At 40.7% G+C, this 28,000-nt stretch overlaps 1 protein-coding gene across 6 annotated transcripts; it reads left to right on the top strand.

Annotated features, from left to right (window-relative positions):
- Positions 1–2: 2 nt before the first annotated feature.
- Positions 3–27,902, top strand: radil (Ras association and DIL domains). 6 transcript variants are annotated; one of them, XM_053476572.1, is made up of 16 exons: positions 3–182; positions 4,109–4,676; positions 9,074–9,193; positions 11,261–11,520; positions 11,732–12,403; positions 14,336–14,373; positions 14,619–14,776; positions 15,189–15,304; positions 18,484–18,739; positions 22,229–22,401; positions 22,574–22,724; positions 23,189–23,370; positions 25,375–25,675; positions 25,848–25,990; positions 26,915–27,054; positions 27,332–27,902. In XM_053476572.1, the coding sequence occupies exons 2-16, from the start codon at positions 4,142–4,144 to the stop codon at positions 27,429–27,431; spliced, it is 3,345 nt and encodes a 1,114-aa protein (XP_053332547.1). In that variant the 5' UTR covers positions 3–182; positions 4,109–4,141; the 3' UTR covers positions 27,432–27,902. The 6 variants fall into 6 exon arrangements, with proteins under 6 accessions (XP_053332547.1, XP_053332549.1, XP_053332548.1 ...); XM_053476574.1 differs by having other exon boundaries at positions 3–374; positions 25,375–25,666; positions 25,938–25,990; XM_053476573.1 differs by having other exon boundaries at positions 3–374; positions 25,375–25,666.
- Positions 27,903–28,000: the final 98 nt, after the last annotated feature.

The following is a 28,000-nucleotide window of genomic DNA, read 5'->3' as shown; positions in this document are numbered from 1 at the left end:
GAAACAGCAAATATAACGGCGACAAAAAGCAATGAAATGGCGACCACGGTGTAGATGAGAGACGGGACCGATCCCACCGCGCTGTGAAATCCCCGCATTAAACCCGGGAGTGAAGCCGGACAGATCCGCAGCTCCGGGATCTGCTGAAGCGCATCGGAATGATCCGTGTTACTGCAGTCACTGTGAGTATTAACCCGAGCATTAATGTTGTTAGGGAGAGAAATGAAGAGCTTCGGGTAGATAACTGTCAGCGCGAACTACACAACTTCTGGGCGCTATTTCTGGGATCCAGCGCTACCTGCCCATCACAGGACACTGGACGAGACGGTGTCGCATTCCCCGCGCTGTAACCGGACTAACCTGGGCTGAATCAGGTAACACACACTCGACAAGCGTTATTTATTCATTTTATTATTCATTAGTATTGTTATTTATTAGCATTGCCCACGCAGCGTTAAGGGATCAGACTGTGACCGTTAAAGACCCACAAGCCGATTAGAGCTCACGAGCACAGTGAGGCAGGGTGGTTTTTTTTTTTTTTTTTCGCCCCACGCGCCGCGTTGCCAATAGCGACAGAGCCGCAGTGTAGAAGTGATCCCCCGCGCGCACGTGCCAGGGATCATCAGTTTAAAATCCGAATAATGTAACGGTCATAACGGATTTCTGATTCAAATCAACAGAAATTATAGTCAAAACGCGACCTCGCGTTAATCAAAAGCGACTGACCTTGAAACGTTTTTAATGAAGTACATCAAAACTTTAATGAAAATCCAATTTAGTCACATCGAAAACAATTCAAACTGTGATTAAAGAGCTTTTCCACAAACTGTACTGCATATAAAGCCTTAAACAGGACAATCTGCTGTATAACTGTGTGAATAACTGACTTCTGTATTCCACAGTAGGGTTTACACTTGTACATTATCCCCAGATAAACTCAACCACATTCGAAGTGTGTGTGTGTGTGTGTGTGTGTGTGTGTAAATATGCGGCGTGTGTGTGTAGAGGCTGAGGAAAAGATACGCTAGAGTAGTTTAGGGCAGCGTCCCAAATACTAGCGCAGTGAGCACTGGAGCCCTGTCTGTACAGCACGAGCTCTGTGTTAGGCTGACCTACTAATGAGTGTCTCATCTATCTATCTATCTATCTATCTATCTATCTATCTATCTATCTATCTATCTATCTATCTGTCTGTCTGTCTGTCTTCTATCTGTCCGTCCGTCTTCTATCTATCTATCTATCTATCTATCTATCTATCTATCTATCTATCTGTATTTCTGTATACTAATCTATCTATCTATCTATCTATCTATCTATCTATCTATCTATCTATCTGTCTGTCTTCTATCTGTCCATCCATCCATTCGCCCGTCTTCTATCTATCTATCTATCTATCTATCTATCTATCTATCTATCTATCTGTATATCTATCTATCTGTCTATCTGTCTGTCTGTCTGTCTTCTTTCTGTCCGTCCGTCTATCTATCTATCTATCTATCTATCTATCTATCTATCTATCTATCTATCAGTCTGTCTGTCTGTCTGTCTGTCTTCTATCTGTCCATCCATCCATTCGCCCATCTTCTATCTATCTATCTATCTATCTATCTATCTATCTATCTATCTGTCTGTCTGTCTGTCTTCTATCTATCTATCTATCATCCATCAATCCATCCATCTATCTATCTATCCGTCTATCTGTCTGTCTGTCTGTCTGTCTATCTATCTATCTATCTATCTATCCATCCATCCATCTATCTATCTATCTATCTATCTATCTATCTATCTATCTATCTATCTGTCTGTCTTTTATCTATCTATCTATCTATCTATCTATCTATCTATCTATCTATCTGTCTGTCTTTTATCTATCTATCTATCTATCTATCTATCTATCTATCTATCTATCTATCTGTCTGTCTGTCTATCTATCTATCTATCTATCTATCTATCTATCTATATGTATCTATTTGTCTGTCTGTCTTCTATCTATCTATCTATATATATATATATATGTATCTATCTGTCTGTCTGTCTATCTATCTATCTATCTATCTATATGTATCTATTTGTCTGTCTGTCTTCTATCTATCTATCTATCTATATATATATATATATATATGTATCTATCTGTCTGTCTGTCTTCTATCTATCTATCTATCTATCTATCTGTTTGTTTGAATTGATTTATTAATTTTATTTATAATATGATAATAACATGAAGAGATCAGACCAATCTAATCCTGAGTTGACTAGCAGTGTGTCGCAGTGTGCTGTTCTGGTTGTGCACATATTTAGTTTGATCTGCTGTTGACGTCTTATTTGTGTAGGAGACTGAAGTGAATCCTGTGTGCAGAGATAACAGCCTGCTCTTTTATTCCCATTTACCTCGTTTCCATTAGCTAGTTTTCCATCAAATACTTGGCAACATCCATGTTTGCTTTCAGACAGGCCCATCCTGTCTCTCACTGTGTGTGTGTGTGTGTGTGTGTTTGTTTGTGTGTGTGTGTGTGTGTGTGTTTGAGGGGGTTAAATATGAATGTCATTCTACTGTACTGTATGTAATGAAATGACACTACAGGTGATTGAGGAAATAACCACACAGAAAGCTTTGTTGGAAAGTCTTTATCATATATGCACATGTAATAATAATAATAATAATAATAATAATAAAACATCTGGTGCCATTGTTAATGAAAGTAGGTCATCTTGAAACTTATTTATATTTTAATAGAAATATGAAAGGGATAAAATTTTTGCTCCTTTCCCTTAACCGCTAGTGGAACACATTAGCGATCAATTATCAATTAGTCATTAATAATTAATGATAATTAGCTGAATTCTCAGTTGAAGTTTGATTTAAACAGTCTTGGCGAAAATCCCAACAAATTAGCAATGTGAGACAGATGAAAGAAGCCCAAATAGTTTAATCATACTTCTACTACTACTAATACTACTACTAATAATAATAGTATAAATAATATTGTTTAAGCCTGCTTTTATCTATCTGTCCTCATTCAAAACGGCAAAAATACCATGGCCGGTATTGTGGAGCGCCTGAACTCGTGAATTGCAAGCACATTCTTTTTTCGTGTAAATGATAAAAGATATGTGTATTAAATAAATATTATTAACAACAAACATTATTGATCAATACATTTTTTAATCGGTTAACTGTTCATGGCAATTAACCAATTAATGATTACCCATAAACATCACAATATTTGATGTGATTGTGGAGTGTGTGGAGCGTCCTTCAAAAGTTTTCATGCAGGTGGCCAAAACCAGTGCAGTAAACAATTTGATACTGTTACTAAAACAACTGCATTATTTTATATTATATTATATTATTAGTCTCAGAGTAGTGTATAGGTCCATGTAGGTCCGTGTACATTGCATGTAATTGACGCATACTACTGTTTTTTAGCAATATACAGTATAAGTGTAGATTAAATGAAAATACCCACTGAGGGTATACGCACACACAGTGTGAACAGAGTCATATACTTTTCCTGTTTCTTCACTAAAATACTAGATAACATTAGCTACTGTAACATCACAGAGCTGAGTACTTTTGCCGTCGTGCCACAGTGAGGGCTTCCTTTTCCAAGCACATACTTCTTCAGATTAGCCTTACATCAGGCATTACTAACTGAAATCTCTTCTTGTTACTAGCTACCATGTAATTTCACAATTTTGTCTCTGTATGATTTCTAAAGCGGAAATAAACCAATGAAACATACACGGACTAACCTTGTCAATATACAGCATACTTAAGGTATTGACACAGCTACCTAATCCTAGTCCTAAATAAGCCCTGACCTTTACTTCCCCCAAACACTACTACCTGTAAGTTAATATCATCCATCAGATCCCAGAATGTTTTGCTCATGCTTGTCCTTATATTCGAAATGGGTGATTTAAGGTAGGACAGAGGCGCTGATATCATTCATGGAGAATTACAACCTACAGTAGCAGTATGCAGCAGTTAGTCTTGTTTAAGGTGTGTTAATTTAGGGCCCTAGGACAGGGATCTGTAAGACCCAGATTCTGAACCGCTCTCACTCTTTGTTTCCTTGATTAACCTTTAATCTTTTGGTTCTACCAGTCCTAGTCGCTCCAGCCCTAAAGTTGTGGCACCATGTTCTACGGCTCCTCTTCAGCCAGCATGTCACTGCCCTCAAAGAGCCGCCTGAAACGCCAGAGTCGCACCATCACGCAGGTCCTGTACCGAACCCTGAGCTACCGGGACCGTCGCTCGGTTACTGACCTGCCCGACCAAGTGCGGGACGACCCCGCTGAGCTATCTACGCAGACCTCAGCTCCAGGCGTGCTCAAGATCTTCGGAGATGAAATCAGCAGCGGGGCAAACTACAAGAGTGTTTTGGCGACTCCACGCTCCAGCGCACAGGAGCTCATCAAGGAGGCACTCGAGCGCTACTCACTAAACAAAGGTTCAGCCAGTAGCTACGTGCTGTGTGATGTGATCGGGCGGTTCGAGGGTGCCGAGCGGCGGTGGAGGACAGAGTGTTTGCGGGCACTGGGCAGCAATGAGAAGCCTCTTCTTCTGCAGGAGTTGTGGAAGCCGAAGGAAGGATTCGCACGGCGCTTCGAGCTCAGGCGGAGGGCTGAAGTGGAGGAGCTAGCGGCTAAAGAGAAAGACACGGTAACTGCAGGTAACTCTGGACAAGAACAAACAAATACTACACTGTAACATCTCAGACACTTTTAGGAAATAGCTTTTTGTAGTTTTGCTCATCAGTTGACAGAAATTTTTCAGCCAATCGGAAACAAGTGTAACTGAACAGCGTGCAGAGTTTTACTGTTTACTTGGTGCAAATCTAGGCAGAAAAGACACATATTTGCAATTTTTCAATAAAAACTCAATTTCTTTTTTCTTGCTGTTGGAAATTTCCTAGTAGAAGTATTGGCACATATGACCTTTAACCCCCCAATCGTTGGTTCTGAGTTTTTGCAATATTGATTTTTTTCCCTGCTCGCGGTTTGCCATTTTAAATAACTGAACTCGAAATATTATTGAAAAAGTAAGTCCAAGTCGAGGTCATGGGAGATGGTGGGAAGTTTAAGCTTCCAGGTGCTGTTGATAAAAAGCTTAGTGTGGGTAAAGGTTAATATCTATATTGTTTTAGACTGCAGGAAGCCTAGCACCAGGTAATACAGTAGCATATTCTGATGTTTAATTTGCAGAGCAACTTTTCATATATAACGTTATAAAAGCATATCTCCACTCTATATATACATATATGTAGTGGAGATACGCTCTTATAACGTCTTAAACGTGGGTATAAAGATCTACCCGTTTTCTTTTGTTCAAGGTGTTAAAGGTGATGGGACGTCCAAAGCCTGAGGAGCTGTCTGTATTGTTTTTGCCATTTCCTCTATCCGTGCCCTCTCTCTGTCTCTCCCCCTCTCTCTGTGTTTCTCTCTCTCTCTTCAGCTGTATTGTCTGCCTCAGCATTCACTAAAGACACAGCGAATCTCCAGAGACTTGTTTGCACTCGGGCAGGAAGAAAAGATTCAGCGTAGCCCGCAGTCTTCATTTCTCTGCTCTCCTGACACTGCTTGCACCATTCAGAAACCCAGATTCCCAGATTATTAATGTTTCCCTTTGGTTATAATAACCGTACAATAAAAATACAAATTATTTCTTTAGAATACACCCAAGATGCATTTTAATGCGTTCTTCTTTCGTTCCCCTCCTATGAGGAATTTTAATATTACAATATTAAATATTGCATGCCTATGCGTTTTCATTACCCAACCAAACCCAAACAAATAATTCCGTATTTTTCCTAGAGAACTAAGAGCACAGGCTTATTTGTTTTATCGTTATTGAGATTAAAAGCATGCCTCAGTTTTCTCGCTTCCTCTCCCCTTCCTTTGTTTGCTATAGTGCTAAATTAGGAATTTAACAAGGTGGCCACTGAGCCAAAACACAAAGTGGAGGTCAAAATCAATATCCGCAGTGTTGCTCAGGATAATTTATCCTCTGTTTTTTTTTTCTCGGCCCCCACAAAGCCTGTCTGCGTGTTTACGTCGACAGTCTGTGGCCTCGCTTGCTGAACAGACAAACCACAATTGTGCTTCCGTATTTGCGTAACTCGACTCTGCTGTTATTTGGCGAGCTTGTTAACGTGATTTTTTTCGCCTGTTTAATATGTGCTGATAGAACTCCTGTTTCATTATGAAGTTTTTGAAACAGAATGTGCCATGGATTTGGAAACGCTATGGATGATCCAAAATAGAGACATCAGGAGATTACACTTGTCGATCACCAGGGCTAATCCGCATGTGCACACTGACGCACACCAAACACACATTGTGTGACAGAAGTCAGGTGGAAGTCATGGATGTACAGCGTTGAACTATTTAACAACACTGACACCAATATCTCATCAATATTAGACGAACACAGAACAGTTACTGTACGACACGCTGCCGCCGGATTCTCGAATCTGATTGGCTGATCATGACCTGCAAAATATGCATAAGGGCTTATCTGTATATAAAAGAAGTAAGGTATCTCCAGTTTAAGTGATAATAGGGTTTTATATTTTACTTATAGTTGTTTAAATCAGACAATTTTAAATACTTGTAAGTATGAATTTTATGTATGAATCTAATTTGAAGCTAGTAGTTTCAAGTTTTATTGTCATATACAGATAACAATGAGGCATCATTACCGTAATGAAATTCTTATACCCGTGTTCCCCAACTTTACATAAACATAAAAATATAGAAAAAGTGCAAGGTGCAATGAAGTATTTTGAATATAAATTTAAAGTGGCATTGTTTAAGTGACCTTGTTAAGAGTCCAGTAGTTGTGGTGAATGTGTATTGGTGTGTGCAGAATGTCAGCAGTTCAGAAGCCTGATGGCTTGTGGATAGAAACTGTCTCTGTATCTGCTGGTGCAGGTCTTGATGCTCCTGTACCACCTGCCCGACGGCAGGAGGGTGAAAAATCTGTGGCTGGGGTGGCTGGGGTCAGAGAGGATCCGCTGCGTCTTCCTCCTACAGCGCTGTCTGTAGAGGTCCTGCATGGCTGGCAATTCAGTCCTGGTGATGCGCTGTGCTGATCTCACCACCCTCTGCAGAGCTTTGCGATCTAAAGCATTACAGCTGCCATCCCAGGTGGTGATATAGCCAGACAGAATACTCTCGATGGTGCATCGATAGAAGTTTGTGAGTATTTTGGGGTCCATGCCGATCCACCTCAGGCGCCGCAGGAAGAAGAGCCGCTGTCTTGCCGCTTTTGTGATCACACCAATGTGGTGTAACCAACTCAGATCCCCGCTGATATTGATGCCCAGGAATCTGAAGCAGCTGACTCTCTCCACCTCTGCTCCCTCGATGTGGATGGGGGTGTGGCTTCCTCCCTGCAGTCCACGATGAGCTCCTTAGTCTTGCTGACATTGAGCAGCAGGTTGTTGTCGCGGCACCATGATGTCAGGGATCTCACCTCTGCCCTGTATGCCGACTCATCATCCATCAGAAATGCAGCTGATGATAATGGTGTCGTCTGCAAATTTGATGATGGTGTTGGAGCTATGTGTTGCTATGCAGTCATGGGTGACCAGGGAGGGGGCTGAGCACACATCCCTGAGGGACACCGGTGCTGAGTGTTTGTGAGGATGAGGTGATGTTGCCGATCCGAACCACCTGAGGTCTGTCTGTCAGGAAGTCTAGGATCCAGCTGCACAGGGAGGAACTGATGCTTAGGTTGCGGCGTTTAATGACCAGTCTGGGTGGTATGATGGTGTTGAAAGCGGAGCTATAATCAATGAACAGCATCCGCACATATGTGTTCCTCTAGTCCAGGTGGGAGAGGGCAGTGTGAAGTGCAATTGAATTCTGAACCTAGTTTTTCTCAAAACATAAGTTTTCTATCTGTTTTAGGAAATAACATTTAAACGACCTTCCTACAACATTGCTGCAACATTAATGCTAACATTAGTACAGTGTGAAGTTGTATGAGCAATTAATAAAAGAAACACATTAATTCCAGATTACAGGAATTACAGGAAGTTTTTTTCAAAAAAAATTTCTTTCCCTTCTTAACCAATTTGCTATGAAACATGTCTATAGTGAGCATCTTTTCACCATTTTTACCTTGATGTGTCACAGATTTCCCAGTGTCAGGGGACCTTGGTTTAGATGCCAGGAAAGGCTTCGTGAAATTGCTGAGTGTCACATTTAAAGGCAGTATTTCAGCATTTTTTAAAATTGAGAGCAATGCAGTGATTATTATCCATTGTGTAGGTCAGGCTCCTTCATGTTCAATTCACCATCTCCTAAACACACCCACTCAACCTAGTTATGAACTGATCAGAGCAGAAGAATCAACAAACTGTGGACATTAACAATCCAGGACTGGAGATGAAGATCCTAGATATACAGTAGGCAAAGCAAAGGGAGTTAAGTAGACAGAAGGAAAGTCTTGGAAAAAAAAGTTCAAAAGAAGTTATAGAAGATAAGAATTTCTCCTGAAATGTAAAAGAGGAAACAAGGTTTAGAGTCAATGGAAAGAAGACTAAAGCAAATTAAAGCAAAGTAAATTTTGTGGTAGCACTGTGTGGTAGCACTGTGATGGCCTGCCTCCAGAGTCAAGGGTTTGATTCTTGCCTTTAGGTCTACAGTATGTGCCTGGAGTTTGAATGTTCTCCTTGTGCTTGGTGGGTTTCCTCCGGATACCTCAGTTCACAGTTCACAAATTGGTCTGGACTTGAACCCTGTGGAAGGTGTACCCCGCTTTGTGTCCTCCTGGAATTTTTGTTGTCGCTCCAGATTCCATGCTCATGAAATGGATTTGACTTTTACACTTCAAGCTCCTAGTGTTTCTGGTATAAGTGTTGAAAACATGGCGTAGTGATACCCATGCAAGAGTTTTGCCTCATAGTGGAAACAACACATATTTACAAATGACTTACATACACACAACTGGCTTAAAATGTACTCCAAACAATTTCTTTTTCAGATCATGCATGTCTGAATGTCTTTCCTATACTATTTTATTGATGTATTTTACTTTGCTGTGTTGTGCACCTGCCCCCAGGGCCTCACACACACTCCCCCGTCTTAACAACCACCCTGAGTAGGGGGGCACATGGTAAATGTCAGCGGAGTTCCCCCCGGGGCTGGCGTATGGTCCTGCCCAGCACTCCGAATCTTAAAGGTGGGGAATGTGCTCAGGTACAGCGTCCACCACCAGCCCCACCAATTCCTGCCTGATGCTCCACCACATATTCCATATACCTTTACATTTACCACCAAAATCATTCAAAAAAGATTGATTGCAGCTAGGTTAATGTCATTGTGATCATTAAACATTGCATATACCGATTGCTGTAAAAAATGCTGTTTATTTCCTTTTGGTTACATTTTATGGTTGTCACCTATGAAATGCTAAACATCAGAGATTAGCTACATCCTGGAAAAGTGGAAAATTTGTTTTCTCTGACTAACCACGTGATTAATTGTATGGGTCAGAGTTGTATTAGAGATTAATATGACTATTTATGTAGCTCTAAAATGCTGTGTACCCATTTAACCAAGATATTAACTCAATATACACTCATTTTGTGTGATCATAGTTATAGTTATAGTTGCTTTGCATAAATATTCACCACATTGTAGTGGAGCATAATTGGGAGCGAAGCATGGTGGTGGCGGCATTACGGTTGCTGCTTCGATAAATGCAATATTTGAGATTATTTATCTTGAATCTACACAAAATATTCCCGAATGTTAAACCAAGTGGGTAATAGCAATATAGTTTATGCATAAAATCAAAAGAGTTTGTAAGATGCCATAAGTATTCACCCCCTGTTGTTGAAACCTAGAATTACTGCTTGACAGCTGTAACTAATTAAGTGGAGATCACCTGGGTTCAATCAAAGCACCAGAAGCATTCAGAGATCGTTATTAGATCGAGCAAGGCTAGAAAAGTACCGATCAGGATTTGGTTACAAGGAGACATCTTAAATTTTAAACATCACAGAAAAAGAAGGAATATGGCGCAACAAGGATGCAAAGTTGGTTCTACCGTGTCAGTTGAGGTTTGAGTCCTTATGCAACCAGGTTAATTCCAATTAAGTCCATTTTAGCTCCAGGTGGTTGCACTAAAACACATGGGGAAACTTCAAATGGGGTGAATACTCCTGCGCTGCACTTTTTCTGTCATTTATGCGTTTATCATAAACACACTTTAGCTGTATGCAGATATATCAATAGAGAAATAAATATATATAAATATTGTGATATTCCCTGTAATAAATCCTTTCAGCATACTCGCAAGCTCCATTTCCCCAAACCGCAAAGGTTTAAATAACGTCTGGGGATAATAATTCCTTGGCTGTCCCCTTGTCCTTCACCAACGACGGAGCACTTACTCACCTCAGGAAAGCTGATACAGCGCCATCATCCTTGGCAGTTACTTTATATCAACCACTAAGTGCCTTATACGTCACCAAACCACCAATAGAGTAATGCTACTCTAAAAGTATTTAATATGTTGTAATGCAGGCTATGCCATTTCATATGTCCCTATACCTATTATTACTTAAATACAAAAGTCTGTTTATTTTATTATAGCCTCAATATGTTTTATTAGATTGATTAATTAATTATCCTTTAGATGTCAATTTGCACATTTAACTTCATTGTCCGAAAAATGGACCACTCACTGCAAAGCCATAATATGTGATCAACGGCAACAGGAAATAAATTCCCAAGTGTAAATATTTATCTGAAACTTTTTGCTTTATTAATATTTCATAGCGCCATAACCATAATGGGTCAAGATACGCGTTCAGCCGAGTATGCTAGTACTGTTTTCCTTAGACTGTTCACTGTTGAAATACACTACTGAAGATAAAAAGGTAGAATTGGACAATTTTTCTAAGATTTAACAATTTTTTTTTTCACTTTTTTTTTTTGCTACTAGATTTTATGTTACATTCAGTTCTGTTCAGGCTGGGCTCATTCATAGCACATTTTGCTTGATTTCTTTATTTTTTCTTAAATTCTCATCATCTGCAACCCACAGCCTTGTGTTAGTGCCACTGTATGTTGAGAATGTTTATCGCGTATGCGCATTTGCATCATTAAGGTTAAAAGCTGATAATCACTAACACTATGTGATAACCCTCATTCTGGCCGAATCACTCTCTCCATGTGATTAATAAGTTGCTTGTTAATGAAAAAGGATTATGATGGCTCCTTTCCTGATTCTCTTTCTTAGATATAAACGCACAGGCACGGAAACTTCAGCGGAACCGTGCTAAAGGAACGATGAACCTGCAGCATGGCTCGTCCTTATGCCGCAGCCTCAGTGAGACCAGTCTCAACCTGGTGGGCGTGACAGGGGAGGAACCTAAGCGCTACTCTACACTGCCTGGGTCAGGCCGAGGGCGCTCGGATGGACGCAAAGATGGGGGCGGAGTCAAGCATTCTCTTTACCAGTCACCTCATTTGCTGCTGCTGCAAGGATATAACCGACAAGTGAGTGATAAACTCTCAATCACTCAAAGTGAGGAAGTTGCACAAGTGCAAGTGTCTCATGAAGTGTCGGTTTTCAGACCTCAAATTCAGGTTTAAGCTCTACACGTAGCAGATAAGTGCCTGCTCAGCTTATCCTTCAAATTGTCAATCTGTCTTCTGTTTGGTGTTGTATTATTTATACATTAATTCATTTGTTGTCTGTGGCCAACAGGACTGCCTGGTTTATCTGCTGAACAAAGAGCAGCACACGGTGGGTCAGGAGACGGCAAGCACGCGGCCAAACATCTGTCTGTCATCTCCGGACATTCTCCCCCTCCACTGCCGCATACGCCGCCGCCGCTCGTCTTCCTCATCCTCCTCGTCCTCGTCCTCTTCCTCTTCCTTAGATCATCGACTCTTACTGGAACCTGTTAGTCACGGCATCGTGCTGATCAACTTCACTCGTATCGAGCGTCCCACTCCTCTGCGTCACGGTGACCTACTGTCATTCGGTGCCCATTACATCTTCCTTTACAGGGACCCTCTGAGCGCCAAGCCGCTACCAAGCCACACCCTGACCCGCCTCCGTGCCCTCGGCTCACTAAACAGGGAGACGTGTCCGACGTGCGGAGCCGCCCCACGAGAGCAGACAGAATTTCGGCAGAGTTTAAAGAATACAAAGGCGACGAAGAAAAGGAAGCTGGTGCTGGAGTTTGAGCGGGCCCAAGAGGACGCACTGGTGAACCGAGTGCTCACGCTGATCGAGCCGAGTGGCGATGATCACAAGCTTACTCCTGCGTATCTGCTTTGCTTGTGCATCCAACACTCGGCTCTATCGTTCCCACCCGGAAGCTTCGGGAAACTGCTCCTCAAAATCGCTAAGAAGATCCAGAGCATTGCATGGGTTGGTTTTTTTTCTCTTTGGCAAATTTTATTCTTTGCCCCACTAAATTTTTAGCAATGAATTTTCCCATGGTCTGGATTATATATGCAAATGTTTGACCTTCCCCAAACACTCTTACTCACTCATCATCTATACCGCCTAATCCTATATTTAGGGTTGTGGGGGCCTGGAGCCCGTCCCAGGAGACTTGGGGCACAAGGCCGGGTACACCCTGGACAGGGTGGCAATCCATCGCAGGGCACACACACATACACACACTTATTCACACACTACGTGTAATTTTGGGAATGCAAATTAACCTAAGCTACATGTCTTTGGACTGTGGGAGGAAACCGGAATACGTGGAGGAAACCCGCCAAGCACGGGCTTATAAACTAAATATTATGTTTGGACCCCACGCTCCATTCGAACCCAAACCGAACCTTTTCCACAAAAAATTTAGAATAATAGTTTATAATGTAGAGATGAGGTGGGTGGAGTAGGGGGGTATTAATCAAGTCAGTTACGAGTTGCAAATCTTCTGTGTGGTGATTCATGTACACTATCACCAAACTGATTACTCATTAATACATGTTTACAGAATTTAAAACATGTCATTCTGATCCAAAATAAAGTTTTTGTACTGATTATACACACATTTAAAGTTTTTAAAAATTACAGTCCTTTGTTTTTTGAGTTAATTTTTGACCCCATAAAATATGCCAGTTGGACTCCAAAATAAATAAATAAAATAAATAAAATAAATAAATAAATAAATAACATAGTTGAACCAAAATCTTAAAAAAGATTAAAAATAAAAAAATAAATAAATAGAATTCTTTAAAAGAAGTGTTTAAAATACACTATTTTAAGGCAAATCGAACATTCTACTGTAAACCAAACAATCTAATGATGACGTTTTTATTATTTTACATGAATTAAATTTTTTTTTTTTTTTGGTTTTACAAAATTATAATCATACTGTTTGTATACAATCATACTGCAAAACTCACTATTTTAACCAAAATACACACTTTTACCATTTTAACTGAAAAAAAAAAAAAAAAACATTCTGTGGGACTGGATTGAATAATTCCACAATAAATATATAAATTTTTCATTCAAATATAATCTCTTGATATTTAAAAAACTGTATCAGACGTTTTCATAAAACTACAATTTTATTGTAATATAAAATGCAAAATTTGTCATAAAATAAAATTTTGTTTTTTACACCATTTTGACCCAAATGTAAAAATTTTAATGTTTAAAAGTAAAAAGAAAATAGTAAAGTTAAGTATAAAACATTTAGCATTTTGTCCTTAATTATTTTTTTTTTTACTGAAAAAAAAGGAGGAATCCACCAAAAGTAGTTTAAAATTAGGCGTTTTATAACCAAATGAATCATTTTTGACAAACAGAAAACATTTTGTGCGATTGTTCCACACGGTTTAACTAAAGTAAATACAAGACAAAAAGGAAAACGAGCATCTGTTCCCTGGTTAATCTACAAAGAGGCAAAAGGGTGGGGCGGTTTGTCCTCTGTGAAGGTCAGAAAGGTGTCTCGTTCGGCGTCTCGTCTTCGCTCCCCGTCGGCTTAACATTTACCCCAGCCGCCGGTCAGCATGAGGAGAGCAGGAGGAGGGGTGTCACGTAGTGTAGTTTGGGAATCGAGCGAACGCCCCTGAAAGCATGCCGAAGCATTTAATGACTGCTCCATACACCCAGTCCCTTAACTGATTAATTATTAAATTCCAATTACAGAAGGTCGGTTTTGTTCAGGCTGAATATTAAGAGAAGAGATGTGCAAATAAAAGAATGAGTGGAGGAGAGAGGGATTGTGCTGAGCAGCATCGTTCCTCCTATGTGAAGCTATTCAGAGCTATTCAAATTTTAATGACACTAATTATGTGTGTGTGTGTGTGTGTGTGTGTGTGTGTGTGTTTGTTACAGGAGAAGACAAAGGAATTGGCACAAAAGCAAGCTCAGCAGTGGGTATCATATTTCACCTTGTAGCAATATGTGTGTGTGTGTGTGTGTGTGTAAGTGGGGGAGCGTATATATGTGTGTGCATTCACACGTGACTTTTCATGGTCTTGTATTTCTATTTAAACCTCAATTCATCCATAGCTTAATCATATTATTTGCTATTTTTTTCCTTCATGCAGTAATCGTGTTTGCAATAATTTAATTGTATGTGTGTGTGTGTGTGTGTGTGTGTGTGTGTGTGATACAGTCAGGATCCAGCCACTCTGTCACTGCTTAGCATCTCTGACCTTGTGCCGGATCTTCAGGTCATTTTCTTTTGGATGGCGAACGCCATCGAGATCCTGTACTTCATTCAGCAGAAATCACCGACATACATGCAGAATATTGAAATGATGGACAGCAAAGGTGCACACACACACACACACACACACACACACACACACAGACACACTCGCATGTGACGTACAGTACGATACACAACAATATAAATCCCATAACAAGATTGACTTTCATCTGTCATTCTCCATCAAATTAGAATATCAATAAAATCTGTGCAGGAGGAGAAAAAGTCAAACTCTATTAATCTTGAATCTGTTCTTCTTCCATAGTATAATAGCGGACACTTGAGCACTCTCTCTTCCCTGATTAGCTATTTCAAGCTAAAAGCAAGACTACGATCCATGAAGTTTGACGTATAACGTGTACAGATTGTGTTTCCTCCTCAATAATCACGTCAACTTACACGTAGCTTAAATATTTGATATATATTTAATACACGTTGGTCGCTGACTTTATTTGTCTTCTGGTATCCATTCAGCTGGATCCAAAGAGTCGCTCCTCTCGGCAACAATATCAGCCAGCGAAGAGGTGATGACTATACTGGAGGAAGTTATCATGTACACATTTCAGCAGTGCGTCTACTACATCACAAAGGTAAAAGAGCGATGTAGCGTCTGAGGAATATCTGTGTGCGAGTGGTTTATGGAGAGAATAAAGAATATTTTTGCATAGTTTTTTTCAAGCCATAAGGGTCTATTTTATAAGATGAAATAAATGTCAAAATTATAATGTGTGCTGATTTAATATTATTATTATTATTATTATTATTATTATTATTGCAAAATGCTATAAATCCACCTTCCACAAAACAAGACAACACAAAAAGTTCACTTCATAACGTATCATCAGCCAGTTCCACTTAAGTAATTGAAGACAACGCATTATTAAAGAAGTTCATGACTGCTGGGGAAACTGCATAGCAGTAACAGGCTGCACACATCCTGTTTCTTTTTTTCAAATGCATATACTGTAGGTCATTCACAGGAAGCACTTTTTTGCCTAGACAATTGTTTCCATTCACTAATCACACATGTGATTTGGTCATTCTCTGTTGATTCCTAAAATAAAAATATATTTCAATTTCCCCAAAATTTAAGATTTGATATCGACAACTTTATGTATTCAAGGAAAATAATTAGCCTAATTGAGCCTGAAAATGGCATTTATTAAGTTTTGCAGCAAATACAAACCATACAGTGTGGTCAGGTTGAAAAGCAGCCCAACAAAAACAAAAGAACATGTGTACAAGAAGATTAGTGCTGTACTAAACTTTATCCAATTCTGAACAGCTAGTTTTGATTATGTAAATTACCACTATGGATATAGTCACTGTTTCCATGATAGCATCATAGCAGAACTAAATTCCTCACCCCACTCTATATACTGTATGCTTCAAATACAGTGGTGTGAAAAACTATTTGCCCCCTTCCTGATTTCTTATTCTTTTGCATGTTTGTCACACTTAAATGTTTCTGCTCATCAAAAACCGTTAACTATTAGTCAAAGATAACATAATTGAACACAAAATGCAGTTTTTAAATGAAGGTTTACGTTATTAAGAGAGAAAAAAAACTCCAAATCTACATGGCCCTGTGTGAAAAAGTGATTGCCCCCCTTGTTAAAAAAAAACTTAACTGTGGTTTATCATACCTGAGTTCAATTTCTGTAGTCACCCCCAGGCCTGAATACTGCCACACCTGTTTCAATCAGGAAATCACTTAAATAGGAGCTACCTGACACAGAGAAGTAGACCAAAAGCACCTCAAAAGCTAGACATCATGCCAAGATCCAAAGAAATTCAGGAACAAATGGAAGTAATTGAGATCTATCAGTCTGGTAAAGGTTATAAAGCCATTTCTAAAGCTTTGGGACTCCAGCGAACCACAGTGAGAGCCATTATCCACAAATGGCAAAAACATGGAACAGTGGTGAACCTTCCCAGGAGTGGCCGGCCGACCAAAATTACCCCAAGAGCGCAGAGACAACTCATCCGAGAGGCCACAAAAGACCCCAGGACAACATCTAAAGAACTGCAGGCCTCACTTGCCTCATTAAGGTCAGTGTTCACGACTCCACCATAAGAAAGAGACTGGGCAAAAACGGCCTGCATGGCAGATTTCCAAGACGCAAACCACTTTTAAGCAAAAAGAACATTAAGGCTCGTCTCAATTTTGCTAAAAAAACATCTCAATGATTTCCAGGACTTTTGGGAAAATACCTTGTGGACCAACGAGACAAAAGTTGAACTTTTTGGAAGGTGCGTGTCCCGTTACATCTGGCGTAAAAGTAACACAGCATTTCAGAAAAAGAACATCATACCAACAGTAAAATATGGTGGTGGTAGTGTGATGGTCTGGGGTTGTTTTGCTGCTTCAGGACCTGGAAGGCTTGCTGTGATAGATGGAACCATGAATTCTACTGTCTACCAAAAAATCCTGAAGGAGAATGTCCGGCCATCTGTTCGTCAACTCAAGCTGAAGCGATCTTGGGTGCTGCAGCAGGACAATGACCCAAAACACACCAGCAAATCCACCTCTGAATGGCTAAAGAAAAACAAAATGAAGACTTTGGAGTGGCCTAGTCAAAGTCCTGACCTGAATCCTATTGAGATGTTGTGGCATGACCTTAAAAAGGCCAAAAACATGCAAAAGAATAAGAAATCAGGAAGGGGGCAAATAGTTTTTCACACCACTGTACGTATTATCTCTTTTAATTTACCAACGGTTTATTTTTTAAATGTCATATTTGACATAAATATGATAGTTGTTCCATCAGTTTGTTTCCCTTTTTAGATGTTATGCAATTTTAGTGCAGCATACACACCATGTACTGTACATATTTTGCTCTGTTAAATTATCATTGCAAATTGCAAAACAGGAATGGCAGCAAGCACTTTTAAAAGCCCATTGGAGCAGGAAGCATGCTGCCCCATTTGTTGGCGAAGCAGCTTTCGGGAAAATGAACGAATTTGGTTGCTATGGTATGGTTTTGCTGATGGACTGAACAAGGCCTCGACAAACCCTCTGTAATGTCACCCAAAGGTTTTCTGAAGATTAGTTTTGACTAAAGAGTGGGAGCTCTGGTTGTCACCATCTTGGCTGGAGCTGACTCCACCTAAACCCTGGTTAATCTATGAACAGGCAAAATGGGCGGAGCGTACGAAGCCTGGCTGTTAGATCGAACATGCCTACTTACTCAGTCAACAAAAGCTAGTTTTAGCTTAGCTAAAATGGTATGATCAGTACCATTAATTTGTATGCTGATGATAGTTTTTATTCGATCTAACTTTGTCATTCGTTCCCTACACGTCATCACTCGTCAACTCCTACATTTCTTGTGGTTAAACTTTAACTACAACGATTTCAGATAGTTGATTAACTAAAGTGATGCAGAGCAAACAGATAGCGGTTTGACACCTGCAATGCCTCTGTCACTCAAATCGGGCACGTGCCTGATTATGCATAATTTTATGGCTTAATATAGTTTTAATGTTACATAAAATGTCCCGACCTGTACAGTTGTCATCAATGGGAAATCTAGCTGTGAATATGTACCATACCAGCCAAATAGTGAGAACGAAATCGAATACATTTCGGCAAATGAAGGCAAAGTGCAACCTTCTAGAACCGAAAAAATAACATTTTACTCAGGGTGGGTGTGATCATTGTTCTTATCATCCTTTATTTCTTCTTTTTCATGTCTTTGCGTATTGTGTCCCCAAAGCTGTTTGGATTTGTCAGTGTGTTTGTGTGTGTGTTGTGTTTTTTGTACAGTCCTTGTACGTGGTGTTGCCAGCCTTACTCGACTGCAGACCATCGTCAGAGGCATGCCGGCAAGCGACCAGCGCACGTACGTGTGTGTGCAGTGTGGGTGTCATGCCCGAGGCTGTGCGTCGAGCTCTGTGTGTTTTTCAGACCACGGCTGAGCTTATGCAGCAGTATCAAGTCCATGCCGAGATCCAGAGCCAGATGTTCGCCTACCTGTTCTTCTTCACCAATGCCTCACTCTTCAATCTACTCATCGATAAAGGTGCAGGATGCTTGGATGAATGGATGGTTGGATGGATGGATGGATGGATAGATATATCACATTCTATCGGTCTGTTAATACTATCACATAAAATGTTGTCCCCACACTTTTGTCCCCAATGTTGTCCCCAAGACTTTTACACTGCACTGATACTGGAGACTCCTTCCATAAATGTGTGCTTAAAGGAAACATCACAATATCAATAATTACACCTTTTCTGCATGTTTTTTTCTTTTTTTGTACATTTTACAGTATCCTACAGGCTGTTTGACAAACACTTCCCACAACACACTTGTGTGCTTGCCTGGCCATATCCGCACTGTCATATGTCTTCATTAGGCATGTAGACAACAACTGCTCCAGTGATAATAGAGAAAGAGAGGGAACGAGAGCGGTAGGGCAGGTAGCATGAAGGTGAAAGGGACGGACAGAAGTAGAATGAGAAAGTGGACATACAGGAGAGAATGGAGACTGATGAGGTATGTTGGAGGTTTTAGCATGACCTCTGAAGGAGTTGCCTAAAATCACTTGAGTACGTACTTATTCTGGCTTGGATGGACACATGGTGATCCACGGTACGGATCCATGCACTTAGGGCAAATTTAATACTGTAGCAGATAAACCTGGTAAATGTGGTAGCTTTGCGATTTTTACCCACAAACTTTTATAGAGTTAAATCAGAATTGTGTGAAAAACAAAAAACATCCAGTGAGCAGCAGTCCTGTGGAAACAGAACTCGTTAATGAGATATGTCAGAGAAAATTAGACAGACTGGTTTGAGCTCAGAGGAGTGACTAAACTAACCACTCTATAAAACCACAGTGAGCAGAAAAGCATTTCTGCTTATTGGTGTGTGGCTACACCAATAGATCACATCACAAGCCAATCCTGTCATACAGCATCTGGACTGAGTCTACAGTAGACACAGACTTACCAAAACTGGTCATTTATACAATTTATTAGTTATTTAATAACCATTTATCCATTATCTGGTCTGGGAGTAAGTGGGTGTAGCGGAGGAGAAGAAGAACCGGCAGATGTTAGCAAGCAGGTTGGTTGGGACAAAAACTGAAGCGTGCAAGCAATCAAAAGAACTTATGGTCAAAGCTTTGGCAGATGTCCAGGAAAATAATTTCCCACTCTATAAATTTTGGCCCGTCCAGTTTGTCCCTTTTCATCTGGATCAAGGTTAAATGAAAAGCATGCATGATGGAAGATGAATACTAAAAACAGCATAGCAGCAAGTTGCAAGTCTAAGGTAAAATCTGTTGTTGTTGCTGTAGTTTGGACGTTAAACAGGATTCAAGCAATCACAACCAGATCTAGAATTAGCTAGATGGAGCACAGCTGCAACCAGATGAATCTGAATAGACGTGTTCTCCGATACTTTCTAAGAGATAGCGTGGTTAAGACACCTAGACAGGAGGAAGATCATTTTGCAGACTTGAGTCTTGTATTGAAATGCTCCAAGTTTAAAACAGGGGTATTAAATATATTATATTATATTAAATATCAAATATATTTTTATACTTCACTTTAAAAAGTGTTAGAACTGAATAAAACTGCTAGGCCCAATACTTTTGCTAGATGGGTGCGTCACAGCCAAGGACTACCGAACCATTCTGGAGGACCATGTGCACCCAATCGTTCAAACGTTGTATCCTGAAGGCTGTGCCATGTATCATGGTGATAATGCACCAATACACACAACAAGACTGGTGACAGAGTGGTTTGATGAACATGAAAGTGAAGTTGAACATCTCCCATGGCCTGCACAGTCGCCAGATCTAAATATTATTGAGCCACTTTGGGGTGTTTTGGAGGCGCGAGTCAGGAAACGTTTTCCTCCACCAGCATCACGTAGTGACCTGGCCACTATTCTGCAAGAAGGATGGTTTAAAATCCCTCTGGCCACTAAGCCTGACTTGTACATGTCTTTCCCAAGACGAATTGATGCTGTATTGGCCGGAAAAGGAGGCCCAACACCATACTAAAGAATTATTGTGGTTTAAAACCAGGCGTTTTAGTTTCACTGTCCAACCCCTGTATGTGTACTTCACACGGTGAGGTATTTGTCCATTTACAACCAGTTAAAAAGAGTTGGATCAGATCTAGATCCACCCTCTGAACCCTTTAGTTTAAAATTGCACTTGGATTATGTCCAACTACACATCACAGATGTTTGATTTTATTTTGGCAAGGCTGGACGAGCTGGACTAGGACTAATTCTACTTCCTAGCATTTTGGTTTGATCAGAGTGCTACAAGTCAGAGTAGCTGGATTAAGTTTGATAGCACCCCCTGTACATTGGGTTTTACTCTAAACATTGGACGGACATGGATTCTGTTTGATTTGATTTCAACCTCCAACATTTGACAAGGTTTGAGGTTGGAGATCCAGATTGGGTTCTCCTAAATCCCCAGGACATTAGGGTTAACTTGGGCTAGGTAGGAGCTGCAGGATCAAGTTAAACCTCCTTTTGGTTCACTTTCGAACAGGTTGGAAGAGCTGGACCAGGTTTAACTCTGGGTGGGACATCTAGATCTCTTTCAACCTCCAACTAGTTTGGAGGATCTGAATCAGGTTTACCTTACCCCTTAGCAGTTGTGGTTTAAATCCAACTACTTACTTCACCCCATGGTTTAACAAAGGTCTTTTTAAATATTTAAATTACATCCGTTTCTACATTTAAATGTAGACAGGATAGCTGATTGCTGTGATTTGAGGGTTTATCCGGGCCAGTCCCTGCCTACAGACAGTAGTGTATTTAAAAAAAAAAAAAAAACTTTGTTCCTAATTTACACTCACTAGCACGTTCTTCCCATTGCAACTACCAACAGCTGCCAGCTACAGTCACAGTCAAATACAGAATTACTGGTTATGTTCAGAAAACATGCAAAACATTATTGTGTAAAATGTTGTCAACATGCTAATTTTCCACTTGAGGAGGATGGAGAGGGAGGCAGAGAAGCTCCAAAATGGCAGATTAACTATGCAGGAGGCCCGAATCAAAGACGTCCCCGCTGAAATCGTTCCAGAAGCTCGCAGATGACTTGCGAAATTTGAAAATGAAATTTGTCAAATGTGTAACTGTGTGTGAATTAACGTCCCACTGAAGAGTCCCTACTCCAGATTGTGTGTCATGTGGAATTACATCACTTATTTCCTTTTTTAAAAGGACAGCTGGGTGGCATATGTTCCCTAAGAGGGCACCGAGAGGCCATGGTTATTTTTTCCAGACGCCCATAATCCTCTTTGTGTCATAACAGACAGGACGGTTAAACACTTTGCTTAAACACACAGAAACACAGACAGATGTTCAAACAGATAACACAGCAGGATACGGATTTATTTTGTAGCTGAAATATAAGGTGTCAGGCGCAACCATTTATTTTGTTTAAAACTGAAAATAAAAGGGGAAATATGCCATTGTTTCTTTTAATGTGTGCGTTTGTGTGTGTGTGTGTGTGTGTGTGTGTGTGTGTGTAGGTCCTTCGAGGGGCTGGTTTCAGCGTTGCCAAGCACTGCAGATACAAGCGTCTTTGCGGATGCTCCTAGACTGGGCGAAAGGAGCAGGACGAGCTCAGATCGCTCAGAAGTTTTTCGCCAAACTGTGCAGCTCAGTAACCATCCTCATCACCCCCGCCCCACAGCTCTCACAGGTTACTAGATACTATAGCAGGGAAACACTAAACTGTGTACCAATCTAAACAATGAATTCATCAGTCAATCCAGATTATATTCTTGCAGCAAATCTCTACGTTATATTTTGCGTTGTGTATAATCTTATGTTATATCTCCTCCTGTGTATTTATTGCGTGTTTGTGTCGACAGATGAGTTGGAAAGTGTTGCGCACAGAACATCCGTCTCTGAAACCAGTCCAGCTTCACAGAATCCTTACGCAGTACCAACTGACTGCCGAGGTGGGACCTGTTCCAATCTGGAAACCGAACAGCGAAGATGAAGCTTACGTTTACAGAACAGGTAAGGGATCGACCATTGTGGCCTTTGCTCTTTAAAAAGAAAGAAATCTGTTCCATTTGTAAAAGTCTGACCCCTACTGGGCAGACGAAAAATAAGATACTCTAGACACTCACTCACTCATCGTCCATACCGCTTTATCCTGTATATTCAGGGTCGGGGGGGTTGGAGCCTACCCCAGGACACTTAGGGCATAAGGCGGGGTACACCCTGGACAGGGTGCCAATCAATCACAGGGCACACACACTCATTTACACACTATGGTCATTTTGGGGGGAAACCAGAGTATCCCGGGAAACCAGGAGAACATGCAAACTCCATGCACACAGACCTCGAGGTAGGACTTGAACCCAGACCCTGGAGGTGCAAGGCGACAGTGATAACCTTTAAGCCACTTTGCCACCAGATAGTAAACATTTTAGTGCAAAAATCATGTGATATGTGTTGTGTGTGTGTGTGTGTTACAGTGGATTTGTTGGAGAGCTTTGATAACCACCCTCCCATTGTGCTACCCAGCGCTGGGTTTAAGGTGGACCTGGAGAGTGAGTGTGTAGATGACAGCATATACAGACAGCTGCTTTACATCCGCCACTTTCTGTGGGGCCTCCGCACCAAAACCCACAGCAGCACGGACAGACAGGACATCCAGGTGTGCTCCTCTCAAATGTATCGCTTGTGTTAGAAGTCATCTGTTTTAACCCATTTGACAATCAGTGGTTTATGCTGCATAAAATACATATTTACATTTCATTCCCTCTAAAGTGTAAAACATTAACCTCACCTTAAAAAACCTCAAAGTAGACGCATTTGTGACAATTCTGCCTAACATGTATAATATTTTCACTGTATTTCCCTGTTGTTGTTGTTGTTGTTTGAAAATAGAATATAATTCTCCATGAAACGATATGGTGTGAATCACTTACACATGCCACTTCGATTTCTTTTTCAGCCTTCGTATGCATTTGAGGCTCGTTGGCTTACATTAGGTTACATCCCGCAGTTCTGTAGACATGTATGAGCAGTGCAAGACAGGTCCCTTATTACTAAAAAGGAACAAGGCACAGATAAGCGCAGTCCTCTGCTGACTATTACACAGTCTAAGAGTGAATAAAGTGGAAGAAGGTATTGCAGTATAATAAATATACAGTAGTTGCAAAACAACAATGATCGGGCCCAAGCACCAGAGCTATTGCCACCCGGCTGCACCAGAATGACAGTGGGCACAGTGGGAACATGCATTTAGAGGGGAATTTTTTTTAGTCCAATGACATAATATATAACTAGATACAGTCTAACTAAGGAAGCTATTGGCCACTTTAGCCACTCCATAAGTTTATAGCATCCCCACGTCAGAACCGTTTGAGATATCAAAAATCCCTTAGAAATTCTGCATCCTCAATGTCTTGAGATCATATAGTCCCGGTTGGGTGGTGATCGTACAGATCTCCAAGGAGGAGTATATCAATATATACACACTTATTAACATTTTTTAATAAATTTTTTATTTATATATGTCTGCATTTGAGATGGTAAAAAAGGTGATCCGGCCCCTACAGTAGGTTGTGTAATGAACTTCTTCTAGATGTCTGTATAGCCGTGTCACGAAACGATCTGTACCGTAGATATTTAGGTTAATCCGCCCTATCCTTCCCAACCGTGTTTGACTCATGGTACTATAGATAGTAACCCAGTGAATGATCTTTCTAATGCTGGAAACTTCAAAGCATTGTGTTAGTCGCTCTGGATAAGAGCATCCGCCGAATGCCTAAATGTAAATGTAAATATAAAATGTTGCAGTTCCTCCATCATCCTACAGGTAGTGCACTTCACACACTGGCATGCAGCACACGGTCTCGTGTGGTAGAAGTGAATTATTTGTGAGGTTTGTTTAGAATTGTAATAACATCTGTTTAAAAAAAAAATCTAATTAGGATATTTATTTACAAAAATTGTGATACTTATAGTACAAATAAATAAATAAATAAATAAATAAATAGAAAATAATAAATTGTTACACTATTGATTGATTTATATGAATGTGGAATTGTTGATTCTGAAACTGAGAGCTCAGACTACTGATGGTGGACGTGACGTCTACAGCGGTGTCTGGGAGGATTTTCCACTGTGTTTAAGTCCAGTCTTATAAGCCACGTAAACAGGTTTGGCTGGATAGTGACGCGCAACCCGCGGCTCTGAAAGTCAGACTATTTTCAGCTAATATAAAAAGGTCTGCCATAGAGTTTTAACGTAACAATGTATTCTGCATGGAAGATTCTGCAGTGAAACACAGCCCAGACTTTATTTATTGGCAGTCAGCTTTTTTTTTTGGCACAAATTGCTAGACAGGCGACTGATAAATCTGCTTAAGGGATTAGCGCTGTAATACAGTGCCTATCTGATAGCAGGATTATAGATAGCATGTGTGTGTGTGTGTGTGTATTAATCTCTTTTACACCACTCGGCAGTACTTTATACAGAGATTATGCAAAACATGAGCGCAATTTGTTCGCTCTATTGTGTGTAGAGTTACAGTGTGTGTAGTGTAGTACAGAAGCCGCTCTGTAAGCTCATCATGTCTCGATGTTAATGCTTATAATGAATCTTTTTGTAAAATGATAAAGTGATATTGACTGATTATTTGTTTCTATATCAGCGTGCGGAGGGAGAAGGAGAAGGTTGCGTTTCTTCTCTCGGAGGACGAGGAGAGAGCGCGGGAGCTGATGAAAGACCAAGAGAGCGAACACACACATCCCATTACAGAAATGGAACGAGCGTCCGGCACGTCGCGGATCCGTCCTGCCTGCCCACTCCACCTAACACACCGCTGTACCCGGAATTCACACACACTCTGTACAATAAACACTCTCAGCAGGAACGTGTCACGGCCAACGGGTGTACACGCTCCACTCCTGAGCACAAGAAGATCAATGGATACATCAGTAATGGTACTGAAGGTTGGCTACAGACAAGTGTGTGTGTGTGTGTGTGTGTGTCTTTTAGATATTTCACATCCAACATGTTTTGTGTTTGTGTATCTATTTTTGTAGTGTGTGTATGTTTTACACTTTGCATGTGTATGGATGTGTGTGTGTGTGTGTGTGTGTGTGTGTGTGTGTCGTTCCCCAGGCCCTCTTAATGGGTGTGGCTTTCCTTTCCCCATCCCTCTGGCCCAGACCCTGGGCAGTAATTCTGACCCTGTGTGTTCCGTCTTTGTAGTGGACTTGGACAAAGGACCCTACGGCCTCGGGATGGGACTCATTGACGGACTCGTAAGTGCCGTGATTGTTACTCTGATATATCCTTAAACACTCATTATTGAAAAAGTAGAGGAAGGATTCACCCCCTGTTACTTTGAAACCCTTAAGTTTGTCACGGATCAATGGGAAGGCAAGTAATTAGGTAAAAAAAAAAGTCAAGCTTCAAGGGTCACATGATCTTAATTTAAATACACCTGTTCCTGGAAATTTTTTAAAGATCAATGAAATGTCAAACAAACTAAATATCACAACAAGTCAGGGACTGAGATGTGCAAAAGGATCAGTCATAGAGTTTGATAAGTTTTAACAATAATCAACATTCCCTCTTCATGTCTTCAAGTCTATTATAAAGCTTTGGCTTGAACCATGATTATAGATTCTGATGGAGCAGGATGGCATCAGTTATTATATACAGTACTAGTCACTAGTGTGGACACACTTGTTTAGGCAGGGGTAGCATAGACTGCTATGGCACTGAGTAACTGATCAGAGCTAATCACAAAATAATAAATATGAAATCCCTCCTGTTTTATCCGACCTTGGGACCAGCACCGCATCCAGTGCCGGCGTTTGGGAATTGTGGCTGGGAATCAAACCCATTTATTTATTTACTGTATATGTTTCTGTTCATTATCTTATGTCCTGTCCATTGCACCGTTTCCTTTAAAAATGCTCGTATAGCATGGGGCAGCACGATTCCTGGCCCAGTGGTGCCCTGTTATCATTTGTCGTAGTTCAATTTTTGACCACTAGGTGTAATTGTAAATAGGGCAATCTGCGCATTACATCTGGCAAGTTGATCAAAATATGGAGGAACAGCTTTATGAAGATCCATGTGCATAATCTCATTCTGAATTAACTTTTTTAGTTGGTATCATATTTTGTGATGTGAACGTTGATCCTGAAAACCACACACACTTCATCCTCTGCACACAGCACACTCCTCTGAATTCCCCGGGGATCTACATCCGCACGCTGATCCCTGACGGACCGGCCGCTTCGGATGGACGGCTGCACATCGGAGACCGGATCCTGGCTGTAAATGGGAAAAGCCTCATTGGAGCTGATTACCAGAGGTTCCATACACGTTTTAATCAAATCCACAATTTACCAACAGACAGAGATTTGTCGTTTATCAGGCTAAAAACATTCACGATGCAGATGTAGCAAGTAGTTTTGTGTACGCAGACAGGATATCTGACTCTTCAACTGTAGAAGGAGTCTCCAGTGTCAGTCAGAGGTAAAGGTGTAAATCTTCAGGACAGAGAAGTTTTGACAGATGTCTAAAGTTTAAAGGGATTTTATGGTGGTGACATGGCGTAAGTGTTTTGTCTTTCTACCTCTCTCTTTCAGTGCCGTTGATCTGATCAGGCTGGGGGGAGGACGGCTTCGCTTTCTCGTGGCTAAGTCAGATCCTGAAGTCTCGGACAAAATCAGCGCCTCTTCCTGCTGAGAGAGGTTCAAAGGTGCACTACTGCAAAACACGTCGACCCCAAACGTCCTCTTGGTGCTGAGGATAAAGAGAATAAGCACATGAATAAGATCACTCAGCGACTCCTGTCCTTCACCTCGGCCTGCACTCAGGAGAGAGCCTTAGCACAGCGACGGTGTTTTCACACTGCGGCCGTCACAGCGTCATCTTCTCTTCTTCTCTTCCTCCTCGCCCAGGAGAGTTATCATGGAAACATCAATGGAAATTTAACAGAATGTAACAAAAGACACAATATATCATGTTTACAAACATTTCTTTCATGTCAATTTTTGGGGAAAAAAATCTTATCGTGTTCTTGTACCTGAAGGTAAAGATAGCGATACTGAACCATAAAATGCTAAAGTAAGGAACGACCAAACCGCTTTACTCAGTTTGCGTATTTATTATCAGTGCAAACCCTGGATGAAGATTTCTCTCTTTCGCTTCTTTCCTATTATTTTTTTATTTTATTTATTGCTGTTTTTTGTCTTGTCTTTTTTGTCTTTTAACTTGTTTCATCTTTCTTTTCTCTTTGCTTCCATGTTGTTTCT

The sequence above is a fragment of the Clarias gariepinus genome, chromosome 18 (genome assembly GCF_024256425.1).
Source record: "Clarias gariepinus isolate MV-2021 ecotype Netherlands chromosome 18, CGAR_prim_01v2, whole genome shotgun sequence".
NCBI lineage: Eukaryota > Metazoa > Chordata > Actinopteri > Siluriformes > Clariidae > Clarias > Clarias gariepinus.
This window is presented reverse-complemented; position numbering and strand designations above follow the sequence as displayed.

What these genes read in the sequence shown, in the direction of transcription:
- radil (XM_053476572.1), top strand. Translation starts at nt 4,142, where the DNA reads ATGTTCTACGGCTCCTCTTCAGCCAGCATGTCACTGCCCTCAAAGAGC. An exon ending in GCGTCTACTACATCACAAAG is followed by an intron (nt 15,305 to 18,483) that starts GTAAAAGAGCGA and finishes TTTTTTGTACAG; the next exon opens with TCCTTGTACGTGGTGTTGCC. An exon ending in ATTGGAGCTGATTACCAGAG is followed by an intron (nt 27,055 to 27,331) that starts GTTCCATACACG and finishes TCTCTCTTTCAG; the next exon opens with TGCCGTTGATCTGATCAGGC.